The following is a 19,862-nucleotide window of genomic DNA, read 5'->3' as shown; positions in this document are numbered from 1 at the left end:
TTAACCATCTGCCTTTCAATTGCTTGTAGGGAAAGCTCAAACAGCTAAACCACAAGTAATCCCATGAAAAAGTGTACTGAAAATACACCATAACCTCAGAGCCAACACAGAAACCTCTCTTTCTGCGTATGTTGTATTGGTGGTGTTCTCATTTTTGAACTGGAATGCAGGTAACAGTAACATTAATTAGCTGAGTAGATATTTTTTAAAATGCTGCTTTAATGCAAGTGAAATCTAATCACATCTCCAATAGCAAGTAACAGAACAAGCCTTTTCTCTTTCCTATCCTTCCTCCTCCTCTCACACATCCACAAACCTTTTCCTTTTCTTTTGTGCTCCTGAAACATGTGAGTACTGAAAACTTCAAGTTACCACCGACAAATGTCCTCAGGAGGAAGGACAGCAGCCCACTTGCTCTGCTGCAATAATCTGATATGCTGAAACCAACAGCAGCTGCTATTTTTGATCTGTACAGCAAAGTAAATGTCAGGATCTCAAGAACACAACTGGACACCTACCCAGCTCTTTGAGAGCTGGCAAGCAAAAAGTTAACAGACAAGCAACGTGGATACGTCACTCCACAAATTACTGAAGCAGCCAGGAAGCTTTGGTGTAAATTAAAATTTCATTCAAGTCTATTAAGACTGTACTGCTGGACAGAAAGGAAAAAAGGAACTATTCATCTATCTGGGGCAGCCCCCTGCTGTTCCTCGGAGCAGGAGCAGCTCCCATGTGCCCTGGTACACAGCACTGCAATGTTCAGCCCAGCGCTGCTGCAGGACAAGTGGGAGGAGTGATTAACGATTTATGCAAATGCCAATAACTGAGTAGCAGGGGTTTTCAGGATATTAGGTGCCAGTTCACAACAGAAGTTAGGTTAAAGAATCTGCACTCAAGACATTTTTACATGTAATTATTATACATTATAGTTCATGTGGGTATTAATTATAATTATTACACATAATTAATATGTAATTATCATTTTCTATTTATTTTTCCTGTATATATACTTTTATACATAAATGTATGTATATAAAATTAGCTCTTCAAATTAGGAAAGCCACATTTCCAAATCCTTCAGAAACATTCCTGGAGGACCTCATATTTGTGCAAAACTTACCCACAGATCAGTTACAAGGAACACCTTTCACAGTCCACATCTGGTTTCACTAGGGAAAATGATTTTGTAACTTGGTTCAGTGCCTAAGTGCTTAGTAACATTTAACTTACATGGCCCTTCTATTCCCTTCTTATTTACTAGGGATTCCCAGTCATTAAGCCTTCTGGAAATGTGCCCTCAGCAAAAATCCTGCAGCTCTCCCTTGCTGCAAATGCTTCACTGTGCGCCCTACTTTCCTAGTATTTTGTAATTGGCTGTTCTGCCCAGAAGTCAAAATATCCTTTTTATAACCAAGTCTACACAAGCCTACCTCTCCCCCACACCACAAAGCTGTTTTTAATTAAATACAGCACAGTCAATTATTCTTACTTATCTACCATTGAAACACATTAGCTTCATGTCCCTTCCATATCTTATATCTTACAAATTATTTGAAATTTCTAGATTTGCATGATCCACATTTAATTAGCATATTAATTATTTTTCCCCTCTCAATAATCTGGCAAGATACTGAGCAGCTGATGACCCAGAACAGACCTGAGTCAGTAACTGCTCCCAATCTGCCACTTACTAATTTAAAAAAAAAAAAAAAGGTAGGCCAATTATATTGTGTATCTGTTGATCTAGGTGGTTTATGGGAGTGTCCTCTCACAAAATATCATTCCCCTGAAAAAAAACACATAGCCAGGTTGTTTCCTTTTATCCTCCAAATGGTCAAATGGAAGTGATAATTTTTAGGTGATCAGAAACTACATTATTTTTAATCACATTTTCTGGAAGGCAACAAATGAAATATTGTATTATAAATTATTATTGTATTATTAATTAATTGCTAAATTCCAGAAAAGTATCTAGATGAAAATCAAGTTCCTCGACATGCAACCTGGCATTTTCAAGTGCTTTTGGAAACTGATCCTAGGCTTTCTGTACTTTCCTCCCAGCTCTCCCTCTGTTGCTTGCCCATGTGGACCTGCTTTGCCTACTCTTTTGTTCCGAGTAACTGCCTATGGATTTTGGATGCCTTGCTAAGTTTAGGATTGCCCGAGAGCATAACAGAGGGCAATGTGGGCAGCATCCCACATGGATTCATCCTGCCAAGTGCCCCTTCCTCATCAAAGTCCTGACCCTGAACAGCAGTGTAGCCCTGTGGCTCTGCTGGGATCATCAGTGTCTTCCTCTTGAAGTCAAGCAGCAAACAGGAAAAGCCAGCTTCACCAGCTGCCAGGTACTTTATTGCTACTGTACAACACAGGTGACCACATGAAGGCACTTTTTCCCTTGTTCAAAGGGCTTTTTGTTACTAACACTGCACTGCCTGTGGCATGCACTCACTGAGCTGGAAACCTGTTCTGGCAAAGATGCATTCCTAACGCTCCCTATCATTGTCTCCCTATCACAACAGTTAGCACCTCTGAATCTTACCAGAATGTCCAGGACTAAAATGTAACTGGCTGCTTGTGCTCCAGAACAGTAATAAGATTTGTAGGAAGTAAGGATAAAGCTTGTAGGGACTGTATGACCTTGTTCTCTGTTACAAATAGATTAAGAGGTTCCAAAAATAAGTTTAAGAAGCAATACTCTTACAGCCTTAAATTACCTCTACGAGTCAGAGCTACAGAAGTTAAAAAAAAAAAAAATCCTTCCAGTCTGTTGTGCATATGTCACGTTAAATACACACATTCCTAGCAGAACAAAATTCTTAAGTGTTACAAAAATGCCCAAAACAAGACCTCAGCTCTGCTGCTTACCTTCCAGCATTTCTGACTATTATTTCAAGAGCCTACATAGCCCAGCCTGGGACAGAACGATTTGTCTTGGAGATCCAAACCAGCTGAAAAGTTAAAAACTGGGTGGTTTAATTTTTCTCACAGTCTAAGCAATGCAAAATATTTTATTCACAAGAATATGTTTATAATGTCCATGAGAACTGGGGGGGGGGGGGGGGGTGATAATAATAATGTTCTCTCTCCTCCCATAGTAGCAGAAATAGTTCATTTTTATACCAACAAACAACATTCAAGAATGTCTCCTTGCTGGAGATACCATTTGCTACCAGACCTCACTGGAATCCAGGAGGGAAACAGAGCAGGCCTAAGGACTGGCAGGAAAAAAATCAGAGGTATTCATGAACAGAATTTCATGAAAAGCACTCAGTTCTACATTTCAAGTGTAAACCAAAACAGATGCCATCACGTGCATTTGTAGGGGAAAAAAAGAAACATTTAAAACATACCAACTTTTGTGTCTTCTAAGTATCTACATCATGAGCCTTACATTAAAAGCTGAACAGCCTAAATTTGGGAAGAAATCAGAAAGCCACAACAGGAAAAGGAGGAAACTCAAGAGTACTGCCAATTCTTTTTGCAATATCAGGCCAGAGTGACCCCTGCAGGTGTCCTGGCCAGAGTGATATCCTGCAGATATGTGGTTAAATGGCAAGCTAAAAACTCTTAACTACATTATTTTTAAAACACAAGTTCCTAATTTTCCAGGGAACAGAAAAAAAAAAAATCTAACAAACCAAGCAACCCTAAACAGGCTCAAGCCGTATTTTACCTCTTCCTTCAAACTAAACTGATTGAGAATTTCTGTCCTGGGGTACTGAACTCACACCACAGCCAGCATTAGCTGTATCATTCACAATTCAACATTAGCTTTAAGGAAACATAAGGAAACCAATTTTATTTTGGATGGCAGAACTACCTTAAAAAAATGGGAATGCAAGCATTTTATGGAACCTTATTGGTTGATATTGAGATTACACAAAATCTAGAGTAATGTATCTTGAGAAATTACTTACTATTAACACCTTTCCAGCAAGCACAAAAAGGCAGTGTTTGTTTCTACATAATGCCATCTACCTGTATTCAACTTTTGCTTCTGGTCCCAGACTTGGAAAATAGATCCCAGGGAGCTGAAAGAGCCCTTTGGTTTCCCGTTTGCATTTCACAGAGCACATTCTGAGCAGATGCAGTAGCTACCTGCCATTTGGAAACTGAAGAAGCATGCTTGTTAATTAGAATGACAATGGAAAGGCAGGCAAAGATGCCATCCTTCCAGACATTACAGAAGGCAGAGATGAAATACAAAGGAACAAAGACTTCATGTGTAACCCCTCAGAGAAACAAACTGAAGTTAGCAGCATGTTGGAAAACACAAATGCAACTTTCAGACATTCTAGTTACAGAGAATGAAACTGGCTATGTTAATTATTTATTTACACACCAGCTCTGTTATGTGCTGCTCAGTAGAGACATTTGCATCATTTAAAACTAGTCCAGCTTAAAGTTGTAGCTACCAAAACACTCTCTTATAGCTTAGATATAGCTGAGGCAAATTCTGTTGGCCAGCTCTCCTCTCTTCCCTCTTCATATCCAGTACCATTGGAATGGCTCCTTCTGTGGACAGTGGTTTTCTCACAGTATCACTGAGCCGACAGACACCAACAGACAGAGCATATTCCCCACTCAGCTGTTTCCAAACAGCCTGGCCTGACTCCAGTCATTGCACCCTATGAATTGTGCCTGTCTAAAGAGTTGCAGGCTTTGGAGAAGTCTGCAGCTTATGGAGCTGACGATGGTCCCAGAAGCCAAGGCTTTTAATTCACGAAACACTTTGACAGACTTTTATCACCAATTTCCTCAAACCAAGAGGAAATTCATTGAAAACTGCAACTGCTTATCCTGCTTGTTGAGGAAACAAACTTTTCTTTTAAAAACAAACAACTTACAGCTCTATAGTGAGTCTGAATGACTGATGACTTCAGCTGAATAAGGATTCTTGGGTCTGTGTTTTTTAACTCCTCCACAGGATTAGGAAGAATAGGTATTTTATCAGTTGACCATACTGACAAGATTATTCTGAACACTTCAGCACAAAACACAGCACTGATACCCTGCCATGCTTAAGAAGAACCCCAGTGTTACATTTTCATCAGCTCTACACAAGAATGCTACAGTCACACCATAGGGACCATTGAGGACATTACTTGAGACTGGGACAGAAGCAGGCACCTTAAAACAGAGCTAAACCAACATGTACGGTTCTAGTCTGGCACTGGAAAAAGGAAAGCAATCCAACACTTCGCTCTGAATAGAAGGGCAATTAAAGCCACAATCCTCTTACTTCAAGCTTGAAGAAGCTAACGAGAGAATTAATTTTATTCTTGAAGCAACAGTTTTTAAAACTGTAAGAGGAACAAGACTTTTCCACTAGCCATAAACTGACAGCTTAGTAAAGTACTCCAGGTCTTCTGAACATGAACACATGAAATTCAACCAAGGTTGCATTTTCCAACCATCTCTCTCAAACTGAACACTCACGTCTTGTACACTTAGGTAGACAAAAGTTACCACTGTACATCTTTTTAATTTAATTCCTTTACTCCCAAAGCACATCTCCTTACAGCAACACATTCTTTATGTTGCCACCTCTGCTGCATTTGCATTATACTGTATTTTGAAACTGTATCAAAGCATGCTGTCAGTGCTTCTTTCTACTATGACATATTTGAAAAAACTCCATCGCAATAGAATTGAACTTTTGAAAAAACCCCTCAATTTTGCAGTATCTTAAGTTGCAAACACAATAAATCCAGAGTAAACACAGCTCAGAAAAAAGCCAAAGCAATCCTTGGATATATTTATTACTGAAAATAGAGTGTATCATCTCTGATTATGACATTAGCAAAACTGAGGTTAGAAAACTGCACCCAGCTCCGATATTTACAATTCAGGCAGGAAGTTGAAGAACTGGAAAGGAATGAAAGAAAAGGTTATGAATGCTACTTAGAAAAATTGAGTTCTGTAAGGAAGCTCTTTATTTGTAGCATTTATGCAAGAAAAATGAAAAGCAAAGTTAACCACATAGAGAAAACACACTAGGCATTGTGGGCTTTTCAATGTAGTAGGAGAAAGTCTTAAAAAGAAGTAATACGTACAAATTAGGACAAGGAAAATTCCAATAAAAAATATAGCAAGTGTTTTTAATAAGACTGATTTACAGTTTGAATACACTACTAGCAGTGGTGGCAGGGTCACTCTTTCAAACCAAGTCTGGGACCTCTCAGATATCTTGACCTGGTCTCAAACACTTACAGGGACGTGGCACCCACAACTTCTCTGGGCAGCCTGTTCCACTGCCTCACTATCCTCCAAATAATGAATTTCCTCCTGACATCTAATCTAAGTGTCCCCTATTTTAGTTTAAAACCATTCCCCCTTGTCCTATCACGATCTGCTCCTGCAAGAAGCTGCTCTCCATCTTTTTTTGAAGGTCTCTTTAAGTACTGAAAGGCCACAATGGGAGGAATTACTACTATTTCCTCACCTGGCTTTTTGTATGGAAAATCCAGTTACACTTCCAGTTTTATGAATCTTGGTATTTCATACACAGATAATGTCAAGCATATTAGTACATTTTATGGGGATTTACAAGTTAAAATACAAAACTCTATACTGGGATTTGCTTTGAGCATGTATAGCCCATCATACATTTGTCAGCTGATATGTTATGCTTCTAACTGTCAAAGAGACATATTCAGGAAGGTTCCTTTATTAAAATTGTAACTGAACATACAGAGCCCTGGCTGACCATCAGAAAGTAACAAAAAACCAAAAAAGCTGCTGTGCCTTTGCTGTGTTAATGCCGCAGGTAGAACAGCACAGTCCCTTTAGCATGGAGATGGCTCTGTCAAAAGTATAGTTTCTATACCACATGTGCACATTAGTGCTTTCACAGCTCAAGCCATTAGATAAAACTAAAAAAAAAACCCCAAACAAACCAAACCCCAGCAACAACAAAAAACCCCCACCACCATCACAAAAAAAAAAAAAAAAAAAATAGAACATCCCTCTAACATGGCTATTCCAATAAAATACAAAGCACAAAATAAGTAAGCCCTGAACCCACAGTTCCTACCTTCCTCCTAAGTACCTACCTTCCTCCTTTGCATGCAGCCAGGGAATTCTGCTTTTGATCAGCCCTAGCTGAATTAAGATTTCATTTGACAAGTTATTTTGCTGCTGGCTTTTGAAAGGGATGAAACTTTGATTAACTGGGGAGATAAACAGGCAAATAGCACTGTCTGCACAGAAAGACAAAGGCTGCAGTCCCACACAGAGCAGTACCATGGATGGCCTACTGAAGATACTTCAAGTTCAACAAAATTAAATTGTATCAATAAAAGGCTTGCTTGTCAGAACAAAGGAGGCATTCTTGACTTTTTCTTGGTGGAACAGGTCCTGCTTCCAGTGGAAATACAATCAAGTTAAGGGACACAACATTCTTCAGCGTTTTTAAACGCTATGGGTGCTTTTGCTGCACAGCTGAAACTCAGCATGTTTCCTCACAAAAGTATGGCTGACAGCATGTATATTCTTGTCACATACAGCAAGCTTCTGTTTCAGACAAAAGTGTAAGAGCTCTACCCAGCCAACTAAAACACACCTACTAAATAACAAGATTCTTCTTTTATTGATGAGGTATGTGACTGTGGGGGAAGGAGATATGATACAGAAAGTAAATAAATTATTTCAAAAGTATAAATATCTGTATAATTTTATAGAAAAAACCCCAACAGTTACTTGTTTCCTGCTTGCTCAAGTCTCACAAATCCCCTAGCAGTTCAGATTTGTAAGTAATGAAGATTTAAGGCTTATCATAGTTTCTAAATACAGGCACATGACTCCTTCATTCCACCTTTAGCTTAACAGGACACTGCATGCTTAATTCATAGGTAAATTCAACTGATCTCTAATGCTCAAAGATTAATGCTTTAATTGTGGCTGGGGGTTAACAGTATAACATGATGGAGTCCCTATTTCAGAACTCTTAATTGTTCAGCTGACCAGCAAAACACTCCTGTGTCCGAGTAGCAGATATGATGCTGTAGTCCAGAGATGCACAGCGCTACAGCATCAAATGCAATCCCAGACGAGCTCCATGGATGAGTGAGAATTCTGCCAACTCACAGACCTGCAGCTGAATGCTGCCAGAGGAGGAAGAAGAAGCCCAGAACTGATCAATCTGCTGAAATTTTCTGGGTTGATGGTGCTATAAAAAAAGCTCAGTTATCAAAAACTACTTGCAAACATGGTGTCATGCATAGCCTTGAGAGGAGCTTTCCACACCAAAAGCACATGCCTGAGGTGCTCAAGTCTTCTCTCTGAAAGGAAACACTTTTCATCATAACAGTCCCCATCTTAGGCTGCAAATTCAGCTCGGTTTAGGTCTAGCAGTGGTTTTTACTTGCAGAGCTAAATAAAATGCTTCCTGTGAAACAGTTCCACTCCCTTTGGAGATGCAGGTCTGAAAAGATGCAGCTGCCAAGCCAGTTCTGTATTCAGAGGTTCCCTGGCAATACCTAATTAGGGTATTTAAATAAATTCAGCCACAATAACGAAATAAATACAGACTTAACTGCAATTAAAAGCAAACAGTCTAAATAGCAATACTTTACAGCTTAGTACAGCCTTCTGCATTTCCCAAGTGGTCCTTCCCTTCACAGCTGGAAGTCTGTATGATGGGACTTGAAAGAATGTTACAACACAAGTCACTCAAAAGAGAAGGATATAAAAGAGTTTGAGAGGTAGCTATGATGCCATTCAGTTCAAATATTCATGTCTCTTACTGTGCCTAACTTCTTGTGCAACCTGCCAAGTCTCTGGCTGATACAACTGCAAGCCAGAGAGAGCTGAACAAACATGGGAGATATCTGTTATCTCAGCATGCAGGCACTTGCCTTAACCAGCAGTCACTATGTTAGACACCAAACTGGCACCTTGCTTTGCACCTTGTGTCCTTGCAGCTAATGCCAGTTACTTCAGTGCAATCTACTACTTTGATGACTATTTCATCATTTAAAACTCTGCTCTTTTAATTTTTTATAAACAAAGAGGCAGTACACATTGGTAAAAAAAAAAATTTAAAAGAAGCTGCTAAAAAGTAACGAGACTGAAGGAAGATTGTTAGACTGATTCTTGAAGAATGCTACACCTCATGTAAGATTTTTATTAAGAACATTGGAGAGAAAGAAAAAGCCGGTATTTGTTGACAATCCTAAATTAGGAGATACTGACCCACATCAGTACACAAGGCACAACAAAGTAACAGTGTAGAGACTGGAGTAAGAGACATGATGACATTTAAAATAACAAGAACAAGGATGTGCAAGTAAAGTTCAGCAAAAAGGTGTTATGAATTCCTAAATGCTGTGGAAAAAAATCTGTTGACAATGAGAGAGGAGGAACAGCACATGCATTATGATGGAGATAACAAATCAAAACCAGAGCACCACTAAAGAAAAAAGGCAAGGGAAAGCCTACAGTTTTTCTCTCTTAAGCAAAACACTTTCCACTGTGAAAAGAGCCACTGCACAAGGCATTAGCTGATTCTCCAGTGGAAAATAAATGCGTGCCACTGTGATCAGGTTTAAAAAAAAAAAATTGAAAAATCAGTTTGAACTGGAACAACACACAGAATAATTACTAGGCTAAAACAGGAACAGAAAAAAGTTTCATGCAAGAGAAGAGTTTGACTGAAGCAGCATAGCCATACAAAAAACCTCCAAAATTAATTGACTGCATCCTACAAATGCATGAAAAGTGAGCACAAAAGAGAGGGGGACTTTTCTCACCCCCAAAAGTCGGCATTGACACTAGAATAAAAGGATGTAAAACTGGCCATGAACAGGGCAGTGCAGAACTCATGAGAACTCTCTTAACCACAGAAGAAGTACTCTACAACTAGTTTTCAGTAAGCGTAACTCCAGTATAGTAGTCCAGTACACTAATTAGAGTATAGCTTGATATACACAATTGCTTCCAGACTGAGAACCACTGAAGGCAGGAGGGGGATTATTCTCCTATATATAAGCATAACTGTCATGCTTAAGTCAGACCAAATTGTTGAATTTTTCTTCTCATAAACTCACAACTTAATCACAAATATGTAAAATATGACAAATACACACCTTAACTTACATACTGAGGTATGACAGTCAAAAGGTCCTACCTACCCAATGCTTTCTAAAGCAATCTCCCAACTATTTCCTTAGCAGAACAAAAAAATCCCCAAAACTTCTCAACAAGGATCAGTGATGAACAGAACAGAAACATCGGAGCTATGCTGAGTACACACTGCAGTCACATCCACTTTGAGTTTGAATTGAATCTATACTGCTTCTTGTGGGCAACGCTGTCTGCTCCAGTCATCTGTTTGAATGAGCCTGGGAATAAAAAAACACTTGGTAACACCCAAAACTTCAGTTAAACAAATAATTCTCTTCCCCCTTGCTGTGTTTAAATGATAATCCCTCCAAATCCCTGGCTGAGCAGCTGACAGACACAATGGGCAGAAATGCATGGGCTTGCCTTCAGCAGAAGCCTCCCCCAGATGTACTCAGCAGTGCTATGTTCAGCCAAATGAAAGGCATGCACAGAACTCCTCCTATCAATCAACCAAATCCTAATTTACTGGCTCTCTCCTCCAGCTGTGTTATCTCCATTTGGATGTAACAGAACAACTCAGCCTGAAAACCTTTACTGATGGGAGTCCCATTTTCTGTCACTTCCCCAGAATGCTCCCATCTGTCACACTGTACATTTTTCAATCAATGATATTGATCTGCGGCTGCCTTAGTTCACCTGCTGACCAAGAAAAGCACTGTCAGCATGATGGTACTGGAGCGGCTGCTTAATGTAATTAAATGCGTGTGGGCAGGGGAGGGAGCACTCACAGGGACACGGGAGAGGGCAGAGAATGGATTTCTAAATTGTCCTAAAGCACCACTGATTTAACTGGCAGCGACAGGACACACTCGAAAATGAGGACATGACCTGGAGGCATATTTGATGACATGGTAGGGGAAAAACATGTAGATTATAATGCAAACAAATCAAGAAAAGCACATCAGCAACCAAACTAATGGAAAAATGTTGGCTAATCAAACTGTTAGCATCCAACAAAACTGATTCCTAGTCTTCCCTCAGAAGACCTGGAAAACATTCAAGATCTAGAAGATCTTGAGAGGTACAGTGCTTTTCTGCTTCCCTAACAAATAACTGTAGGGCTTAAAACTCAAATGTGCTGTACATTGCACTGTTAACAGAAAAGTAGTAATTATTTACTTGAGTTCCTTTATGAATATGGTCTGATTCTCTTTCTCTCACATATGTACACACAGTATTTCACTGAAATTACCCCAATTATTTTATCTGTCATGCTTTGAATTTTATAAATATACAAATCAATCATGATATAGAAGAGTGGTGGGAATAGAAGGGATAAAAATATTTTTTAGAGTTTTGGGGGAAAAAGCACCAGCAACAAGTTTTCTGTCAATAAAGCCTTGTATTATTCAATACAAATATTTATACTATATAGAAGATTCATACTGCCCAGTTGGACCCAGGCTAAAGTCAGTAACAACAATCTTGTTACAGGAAAGTAAAAATATATCTGTAACTTGAGTAAATATACACACCTCCTTTATACATAGTAATTGCATTTCATGTTATGACTTTCTTCTCATCACCAATGCTACCTGTCTAACAACACAACAACCAAGAGGGAGAAATAAGAACAACTTTTGCCACAAGTATCAGTGAAGTGTAAAAGGATATACAAGAACTGAAGGTTTTATGACAAAGTGAATTAAGTTCCCTACCAAAAACAACGAACACAAAATTCTGCCTCTCCCTCCTTTGCCTCAAATAAAAGTGTTGAAGACTATTGAAAGGATTAACAGTAAGAGTTTCCACACAGCATTTCACAATAAACCTGCCTTGTACTGAGTGCCTTATCCCTGACACAGTGATGTCAAGGCAGACATCCACCCATGCCAGGTATTGACAGGTCACATGGCAGACAGCAGCCCTGTCTCCTACCTGTTTGCACAGCTTAGAGCTCTCAAGGCTGAACAAAAGCAACAGACAGTTGATTTCTTTAGACTATTTTTATAGCTTAAAAGTAAACTTCAAGGCTGCATAATGGCAAATATTTGCAGACGGATTCAACAATTCATAACATTCCCTGCCTGTCTCTACTCTTTCAGTCTGGAAACAAAGTCCAACCACCCTTTCCACACAAGGAAAATCCAAGTTCCTATATGATGTATTCCATGTAAAATAATTTTTTACAGGCATTCAAAAGCATGAAAAGAATCTTCCAGCTATTCTTCTTTATTTCTCAAGGTCTTTCCTTTCTATTCAATAGGGAACCAAAAATTATATATCTTTTTGTTTAATCTTAAACAAGAACGGACAGAAGGAAAAATGAAAGTATCAATCAACCTCGATGTCGTTGACCAGTACCTAGTTGACAGTGTAATACTGAATTCTACCTCCAACCATTTGAGATAAAGATCTGTGCAAAAGCAAAACTAGGCCAATAAGGAATTAGTCCTCCATTTTCTATTGGTCTTCCAGTTAGACTTTCCACCTAAATTAAAGGTGTATCTGTAGTTAGTCCTGTGCAATGCTACTGGGAATTCACAATGAAACCATTCTCTTTCTATAATTAAATCCCAAGAAAAAACATTCCTAAATGCATTTCACAGGAGTAAAAAATGTGCCTGGTGTCTGCTTCTGGCTTTAAACTACCTCACATGTGCAGTGAGGTTCAGCTTATACATAGGGCAAAACTGATTGTGTAAACACCTCCTGCAAACCCAGGGAACCAGGCAAGGGAACTCAGAGAGCTACTGAACAAACCAGATGCAGATATTGTCTACAGCTTAATTTCTCCTAATTTAATAGCTGAATATCTCTCTGGACTCTATTGACCAGCCTGGCTAGATCACTGTGGATTGTAACTGAGCTTTAACAAGAACTTTCCATACAGACACAGATTTTGACATTTGTCTGCTTTGTTGCAATATCACAATGTGTAAAGTGTCCAAGAAGTTGACACTCAGAAGTAGGGACACAGCAGGAACTACCACCACCTTGTCAAAAAGCTCTGCAGAAAGCTCATGTTGTGTCCTGCCAAGCCACTGGGAATTCCTGCTCCGGGCTCAGTGCTCAAACTGGGCACATCTCCCACCTTTGCTCTGCTCTGCAATCACTGCTTCATCTGTGCTTTGTGCGACATCCCTGCAGCCAGAAGCGCCAAATCCCAGACACCTTCCCAAGCCCTGTTCCCCAGCATCACAGTGACAGAGGAAGACACCTAGATAACAGGTGTAAGTAGGGAGTGAGAAGAAAGACTGCATATTAACATACATATAAACCACTGCCTCAAGATGGAATCTGACTATGAAATATTGACAAATTTTGCCTGTGTGCTGTGTCTTTGTCCTGTGTTTCCAGGACCTAAAAAACCTTTAGTCCAGGCAAGCCCACTTTAACATCTAAAGCCTCTGAAACTGGAGAAGAATGCAAAGATAAAAGCCAAGCTCCAATATATGAATAAAACTATGTTTTTAACATACCAGGCAATATTCTTCCAATAAGAGCATCTAGCAACCAAAAGGACTCCTCTTCATTCTTTGTTATAAGAATCAGGTATCCAGCAATGAAGTTCATGCCCTGAAACAGAAAGAAGGGTTTTGAGATGCATACACTTATCTTAAGAGTTTCTAGTTTACTTCTTTTGATTAAGGGCTAAATTACTACAGCTCTACAAAGTGTGCGTACTAAATCAACTCTAGTAATGAAGGCCATCGGTTGAGTAACCTGCTAAACCTGCATGACAACAGCTAAAAAGAATTATTAACAAAGATCAAGGGGAAGAAAATTAAAAGAAAAAGCTTAGCAGTCTATACTTTCAATTTTCCTTTTTTTTTTTTAAATTCCAAAGCCCAGTGCAACTGAAAGCTGCTTTGATCAGAACCCAGCCACAGCTGTATTAGATGAGCACTACCAACACAACACACCTGCAGGCAGACAGTGAGGCTGCAGGAGGAGAATGTCTGACCCAAACACACTAAGTAAAACATTGCAGCCCCATCAGCTTTTACAAGTTTTTGCTGCTTAACTCATCCAAACGCTGCATACAAACATATTTCTTCCGTAATATCTCCAGTACTCCATATACACATATAATAGCACTGATCCTGTGAGGAGACCAGATGTGCAAAGAATCCACACAAAAGTTTTTTTAAGTGTTCTTCTTTCGTTAGTCCATTAAACAGTAAAGGTACCAAAACATTTTATTAACAATTGGACATGTAGAAGCTACTATGGTTTAGAAGTTGTGTTATGTTGTGTATAACTGCCTCTATACAGAAACCTGACACTTGGCAAAAGTGAGTATTCGTAATTCTACCCCTTCTGTTATTATCAAAACATTAAAATTATATTTTAATAAATACATATTACTGAAAATCATAAATATCACTCATCTTTTGAAGAATGGGAGTAAATAATTTCTGTACTAAAACTGGTTGGGATACACAAGAAAAAAAAATTTTTTTTAGAGACTTCAGTGTAGGTTTAAGTCCCTTTAAGTCTTCTCCTCTCCAGATTTAAATAAATACTGTTCATATTCTTTCAAATTTGGAATAGTTGTACTTACTGCACTAACTTTCTCAACTAACACAAGCTATATGTTAGCACACATATTCTTGCTGAGGAAGGGGACAAGACAGGAGAGGACTTAATAAGTGAACTGAAAACACATTTTGCAGTTCCTGCTTCTTTAAGATCCTTAAGGACGGCTGCTTTTTTTCTTGACTGTCAGACTGTCATGAAATCAACTTATCTTCTTTGTGTCCCACAGGAAACTTTACAGTACTTGACAGTGACAACAGAAGCTTTCCTGAGCTGCCATCAAAGCAGTATCAGGTTGAATTTCAAAGAAATTTTCTTCCTACTTGTGTTATCTATATTGGGAGATGGCACTAAATAAATGCTACCAGCCCCGAAGTACATGATGTCACATTAATGCTGGTCTCTCTGTACTTTGGAAAATGTGACAGTGAAAACAAAGGAAATTGAGATCTCATGATGCCTTCTACATACCAAGGACTGTTTGGGGGAAGATGGCAGGAGGGAGGAAGAGGGAAAGGCAGGCTTGCTTTCTCTTGCTCTCCAAAGCAACTACTCTTAATACAACCATGTGTGATAAAATACTTCTGTTGCAGCTGACAAATGGAACCAAAGTGATCAAGCTGGCATATGAGAACAGCCACTGAGAAACTCAGAAGGACATGTGAACTTGCCTGAAGCAATTCATACAGCCCCCCCTTCCCTCCCCTCCTGGGGCCAGTTTAAAAACAGAAATAGTTTGTGGGTGTGCTTCTAAAAACACACATTCAAATGGACAAGAACAGTTACCACTCATGAAATGCAGCATTGTTTACAAAACAATGATTACCTACCTGACAATATCCTACTGCTTTATTATGATGCCCATATGCTACCAATACATTGTAGAGTGCGTGCTGCAAACACGGATCAGCGGTTTTGCGGAATTTTACATTATCTGGAAATGTTCTGTTCATGTCTAGACAAAAGGGAAAAAGACCAAAATTAAGAGCCGTTCCCTCTCACTTTCCAAACAAACTTTTACAGGTCTTCTGAAGTACAACTGAAGCTTCACTATGGTTCACTGAACTGTTGTTTTGGTGGATTCATCTTAAGAAACAGCTTTACCTCAGTTTTGGCTAAAAGGGCACTTGCATTCAAGGATAATCTCTTCCTAGAAAGAATAATCCTATTAGTTGTTGGGGTTTTAGGAGTTCTCCTTCTGTTTTCTTTTTCTCTTAAAGAATTTTCCCCATACATGTTGCCAGGGGGACAAATTACTGGGTGCTTAAGAAAAACAAAAGACCTGGCCACAGGAGGAGGGGTCCATCTGGCTACTCTCTTTCACCTGGGCTTGTGGGCTGTTAGTTCTCTGTGTTCTGACAGAGAGAGAGGCTGGAAGGAATTCATCAGCACTGGAGACTTCTGCTTTTTCAGCTGCCTCCCTTCTACCTGAGAAGCCCTGGGATTCCCAAGCCCACCTTCCCTGCCCCGCTGGGAGCAGGGCTGTGGCCGCCCTGCCCCCGCCGTTGCTTTGAGCCTTCGCTACTCTGTAGCCCCGCATGCCCTGCCTGCTCAGACCTCCAGGGGCTGCCACCGCAGCTCCAGAGTTCGATCCATCTCGTCTGCCACCCGGGATTTGTGCTCGTCTCTGCCGTTCCAGCCTGCTGTTCCCGAGGGTCCGGCCGGACACCGGGATCAGCTGCCCAGGGGTTTGTGAAGCCTTTGTTCCATCCCTTCCCGGGATCCCAGGGCACCGGTGCCGCGGGTTTCCCGAGCTCGCTCCGGAGCGCCCCCTGCAGCCGCGGGGGAACCATCGCACCTGCCCTGCTCACCGGGAGCCGCCAGCGCCCCTGCCGGCTGCGAGCGGAACTGCACCCGAGGGGAAAGGGCCCGACAGCCGAGAAGGCTGGCACTGGGTTTGTGTTTGCTGGTACTGCCATAGTTACTGTTGTTTGTTTGACTGGTTATACACATATAGATATATAATAGTAAAGAACTGTTATTCCTATTCCTCATATCTTTGCCTGAAAGCCCCTTAATTTCAAAATTATAATAATTTGGAGGGAAGGGGGTTTTAATTTTTTTTTTCTCTTCCATTTCAAGGGAGACTCCTGCCTTCCTTGCCAGACACCTGTCTTTCAAACCAAGATATTAGTATACAGAAACCAATTTCAAGCAGGCCTAAAGAAATTTTCCTGCAGATTGGACTCCCTCCATGTCTGACTGCAAAGGCTTAAATGAAAGCAAACCAGGTATTTAGACCAACAGACACAAGACATGCCAAATGTATCAAGTCAAGTGGCATGAAATGAGTTGTGCCTCTAGGAAAAGCATATTCTCATAACAAATCAGATGAACTTTCAATTGACTTTACTCAGTGAACTTCTACCAAACAGCCAAAAAAACCCAGACCCGTTCCCACAGCTGCCAACTTCCACTTAAAAATCACTTTTAAAAATTTAAGTTTCTCCATGATGTGATCATGAGAGGAATTGTGTCTTCACTGGTGCAAGATCGAGAGTGGGAGTGATTTCTGAAAACCAAGCAGCAGAGCACATTCCCACATGCTTCAAGCTCAATCCTTAACCAAGTAAGGAATATGCAATTACTGACATTTCCAACCATCAATTTCTTTCAGACCAAACACTAATAGTAGGACTCATCTCTCCTTACAAAGGTCTAAAAATTAGTCATGCAAGTTTGATCTAGTTACCCCAAACCAGCCCATAGTTGTTGGAAAGAAACTGGCAGAGTTAATTTTTGGCCTGCTTCACTCCATAAAGAAAGAACCCAAGGTCACTAGTCCAGACTTGTGCATCTGATTTTTAAACAGAAATTTTCTCTCCAACTTAAATGTCTAAAAGTAACTTTGCAGATTTTCCAAACCCAAGAGTTATTAATAAAATATGAGTAGTTTCTTGGGTTATATTTAACAACAACAAATTGGGTTAAAGTTAAAAACAAACTTCAATAACAGCACCTCTGTACAGATCTTCATGTCCTAAGAATTATCACTTTTTATCAGCCTTTTCCGGCACAAAGGAAGAAGTCTGTTACAGCTTTGACACAAAGTTCAGCTGTAAGCAACCAAAGGAAGAAAGCTCCCCAAAATCACGAGCAGTGTAGTGGAAGTCACATGCATTAAGAAGTTATCATACTAATCACTATTTCTTCCTTTTAAAGTGAACAAATCATTACCAGGAAAATATTTCACTTCACCTCTCATGTGAATGGAAAAAAACCACAAGGAAAAAGAGGACCTGAACAACAGACAGTTACAGGATAAACAAATTTCTTTTGTTTCTTCTTGGTAGGAATGCAGCATAGTATTTGCATAATCAAAATTTATTCTTTATTAAAGTATATGCTGAATGTTACAGAAAAGATTAATGCTGAATTTTGGCCATGGCTCTTCTCAGCTATGCAAAGGTGAGCGGGGAGTAAGAAAAGTCCATCACATACAAAGCAGGGACTACTCACACTGAACTCATCTGTAACTTCACAACCTGAAATTGAGAGAATCAGCTGCAACTTGTTTTCTGATTGGAGAGCACTTTTTTCCTACAAGGACTGGTGGAAGCCTTCCCTAGTTTTATGAAGGATTTTAAACTTTCTTTTATATTTAGTAACAGTATTTTAGTTTAGGGGAAGGGGATGGAGAGAAAAAACAAGATACAAGAGCTAAAAGACTTTACTCTTAATAGAAGATATAGGGCATGGTCCTTGTGCCAGACTATTACTTTGAGCCCAAGAGCAGAGGGTCCCATTCCCTCTCCATCCTACCCTTTCTGCTCCATTTGCATGCTTTCCCTCTTCCTCCAGTTCTAAGGCTCCTCTAGCTCAAGGTGAGGGAACTCAACCCACCCCACAGGCACACACAAGCCAATACATTTTATCATACTAAAAGATGAGGGTCAGAGATTACTTGAGGCAAATGGCAGGAGTAGGCAAGAGCTGTTCATTTGGCTTCACTGCTTATATCCACTTTAATACATCTATTCCAGGGGAGACATCCAAATACTTCCTTCTCATGCTCTGCACAGCCTACCCTCTGACCTACTGTCCATTAATCTGCTTCGTTCTTAACGGACATTACTGTCCAAAGGAACACAGCTTCAAACTGGTCCAGTTTGGGGGGAAAAAAAAAAAAATCGGGATTCTTTTCAAGCAGCAAAATGAACATTAGAATCTTACACTGCTAAATAAATCCCAAAATTATGACTATCTTGTCATTATGTGCAGATCTGCTTATAAATAAACTAGGTATGGGAGCACAGAATCAGGAAGAAGGCCACAATGAAAAGATTAACTACTCTTTTGTAGTAAATTTAGATTAAATCCCAATAGAATTTTTTTAGACAATCTTTCAGCACTCAGAGGTGGCAGTTTTATGCTGCTGTGAAACAAAACCAACCAAAAGCTTTCCTGCTGATTCATCTCTGTGCAGGAACCATGAGAAGACCATTGGCTTCTTTCTTCCCTCTCATGGGTCTGCAGTATTTCTACCTCACTCAGTAACATAAACAAAGGCAGAACACATTAGCCTCAGTTTATAAAACAGATGTCTATTTCGGTACCAAGAATCAGAGTCATTGATGTTATTTCTGGAGCAAAGAGATTTGAAAGCGCAGTCCAGAAAACCAATGCTTTTGGAACCAGTCTCGTGCTTTTCCTACTTAGGGTACTTCAAAGGTCAGGCATCTACAGGACAACCTTCTTCACCTTGCTATCTCATCCTTCCTTTTTGTCCTGATTCTAGCCACGATAGGGTTAATTTCTGCAGTAGCTGGGAGGGGGTGTGGCTATAGGGCCTGGAGGTTGTTCTATACCACCTCATCACTGCCAGGGGGTGGGAAAGGGACTCTCTTCCAGGGAGAAGGGGTTCCCATTCAGTTGAGAAAGTGGCAGAGGTATTGTCTATTATCGTGTGCTTTCTTTCTGTGTGAATTGTTTTGTATACCTTTTGTTATTAATATTGTTGCTGTTACTGTTTGTTTTCATATCTCATTGCTGTTTCCAGTAAATTGTTCTTATCTCAACCCATGATCTTCGCCTTTTGTCCCTCCAACTGGAGGGGGGAGAGGGACCAGCATGTGGTTTTAGAGGGAGTGCTAAATTGGAGAATACATTTCCTAAACCATGGCACTTTTACTTTCATATCCAGGTGCTTCTCACTATGAGACACAGGTGTCAGTAAATTACACAAGTATTTTTATAACTAATATATTCTACTCCACTTATGGCCACTTCTTTGCTACTCCTACATCTGTGAT

General features: G+C 39.9%; 1 protein-coding gene across 2 annotated transcripts in view; it reads right to left on the bottom strand.

Moving 5' to 3' along the window:
• The window catches only part of GRTP1 (growth hormone regulated TBC protein 1), a 36,354-nt gene that overhangs the window by 4,703 nt on the left and 11,789 nt on the right, over window positions 1–19,862 (bottom strand). For both annotated transcript variants that reach the window (XM_039549676.1, XM_039549680.1), the window contains exons 4-5: window positions 15,441–15,565; window positions 13,551–13,647 (exon numbers count right to left, since the gene is read on the bottom strand). In XM_039549676.1, the coding sequence (XP_039405610.1) occupies window positions 13,551–13,647; window positions 15,441–15,565 (222 nt within the window). The remainder of the gene's footprint in view (window positions 1–13,550; window positions 13,648–15,440; window positions 15,566–19,862) is intronic.

Source organism: Corvus cornix, chromosome 1, assembly GCF_000738735.6.
Source record: "Corvus cornix cornix isolate S_Up_H32 chromosome 1, ASM73873v5, whole genome shotgun sequence".
Lineage (NCBI taxonomy): Eukaryota > Metazoa > Chordata > Aves > Passeriformes > Corvidae > Corvus > Corvus cornix.
Note: the sequence above shows the minus strand (reverse complement) of the source record. Positions and strands in the feature narration are given on the sequence as shown.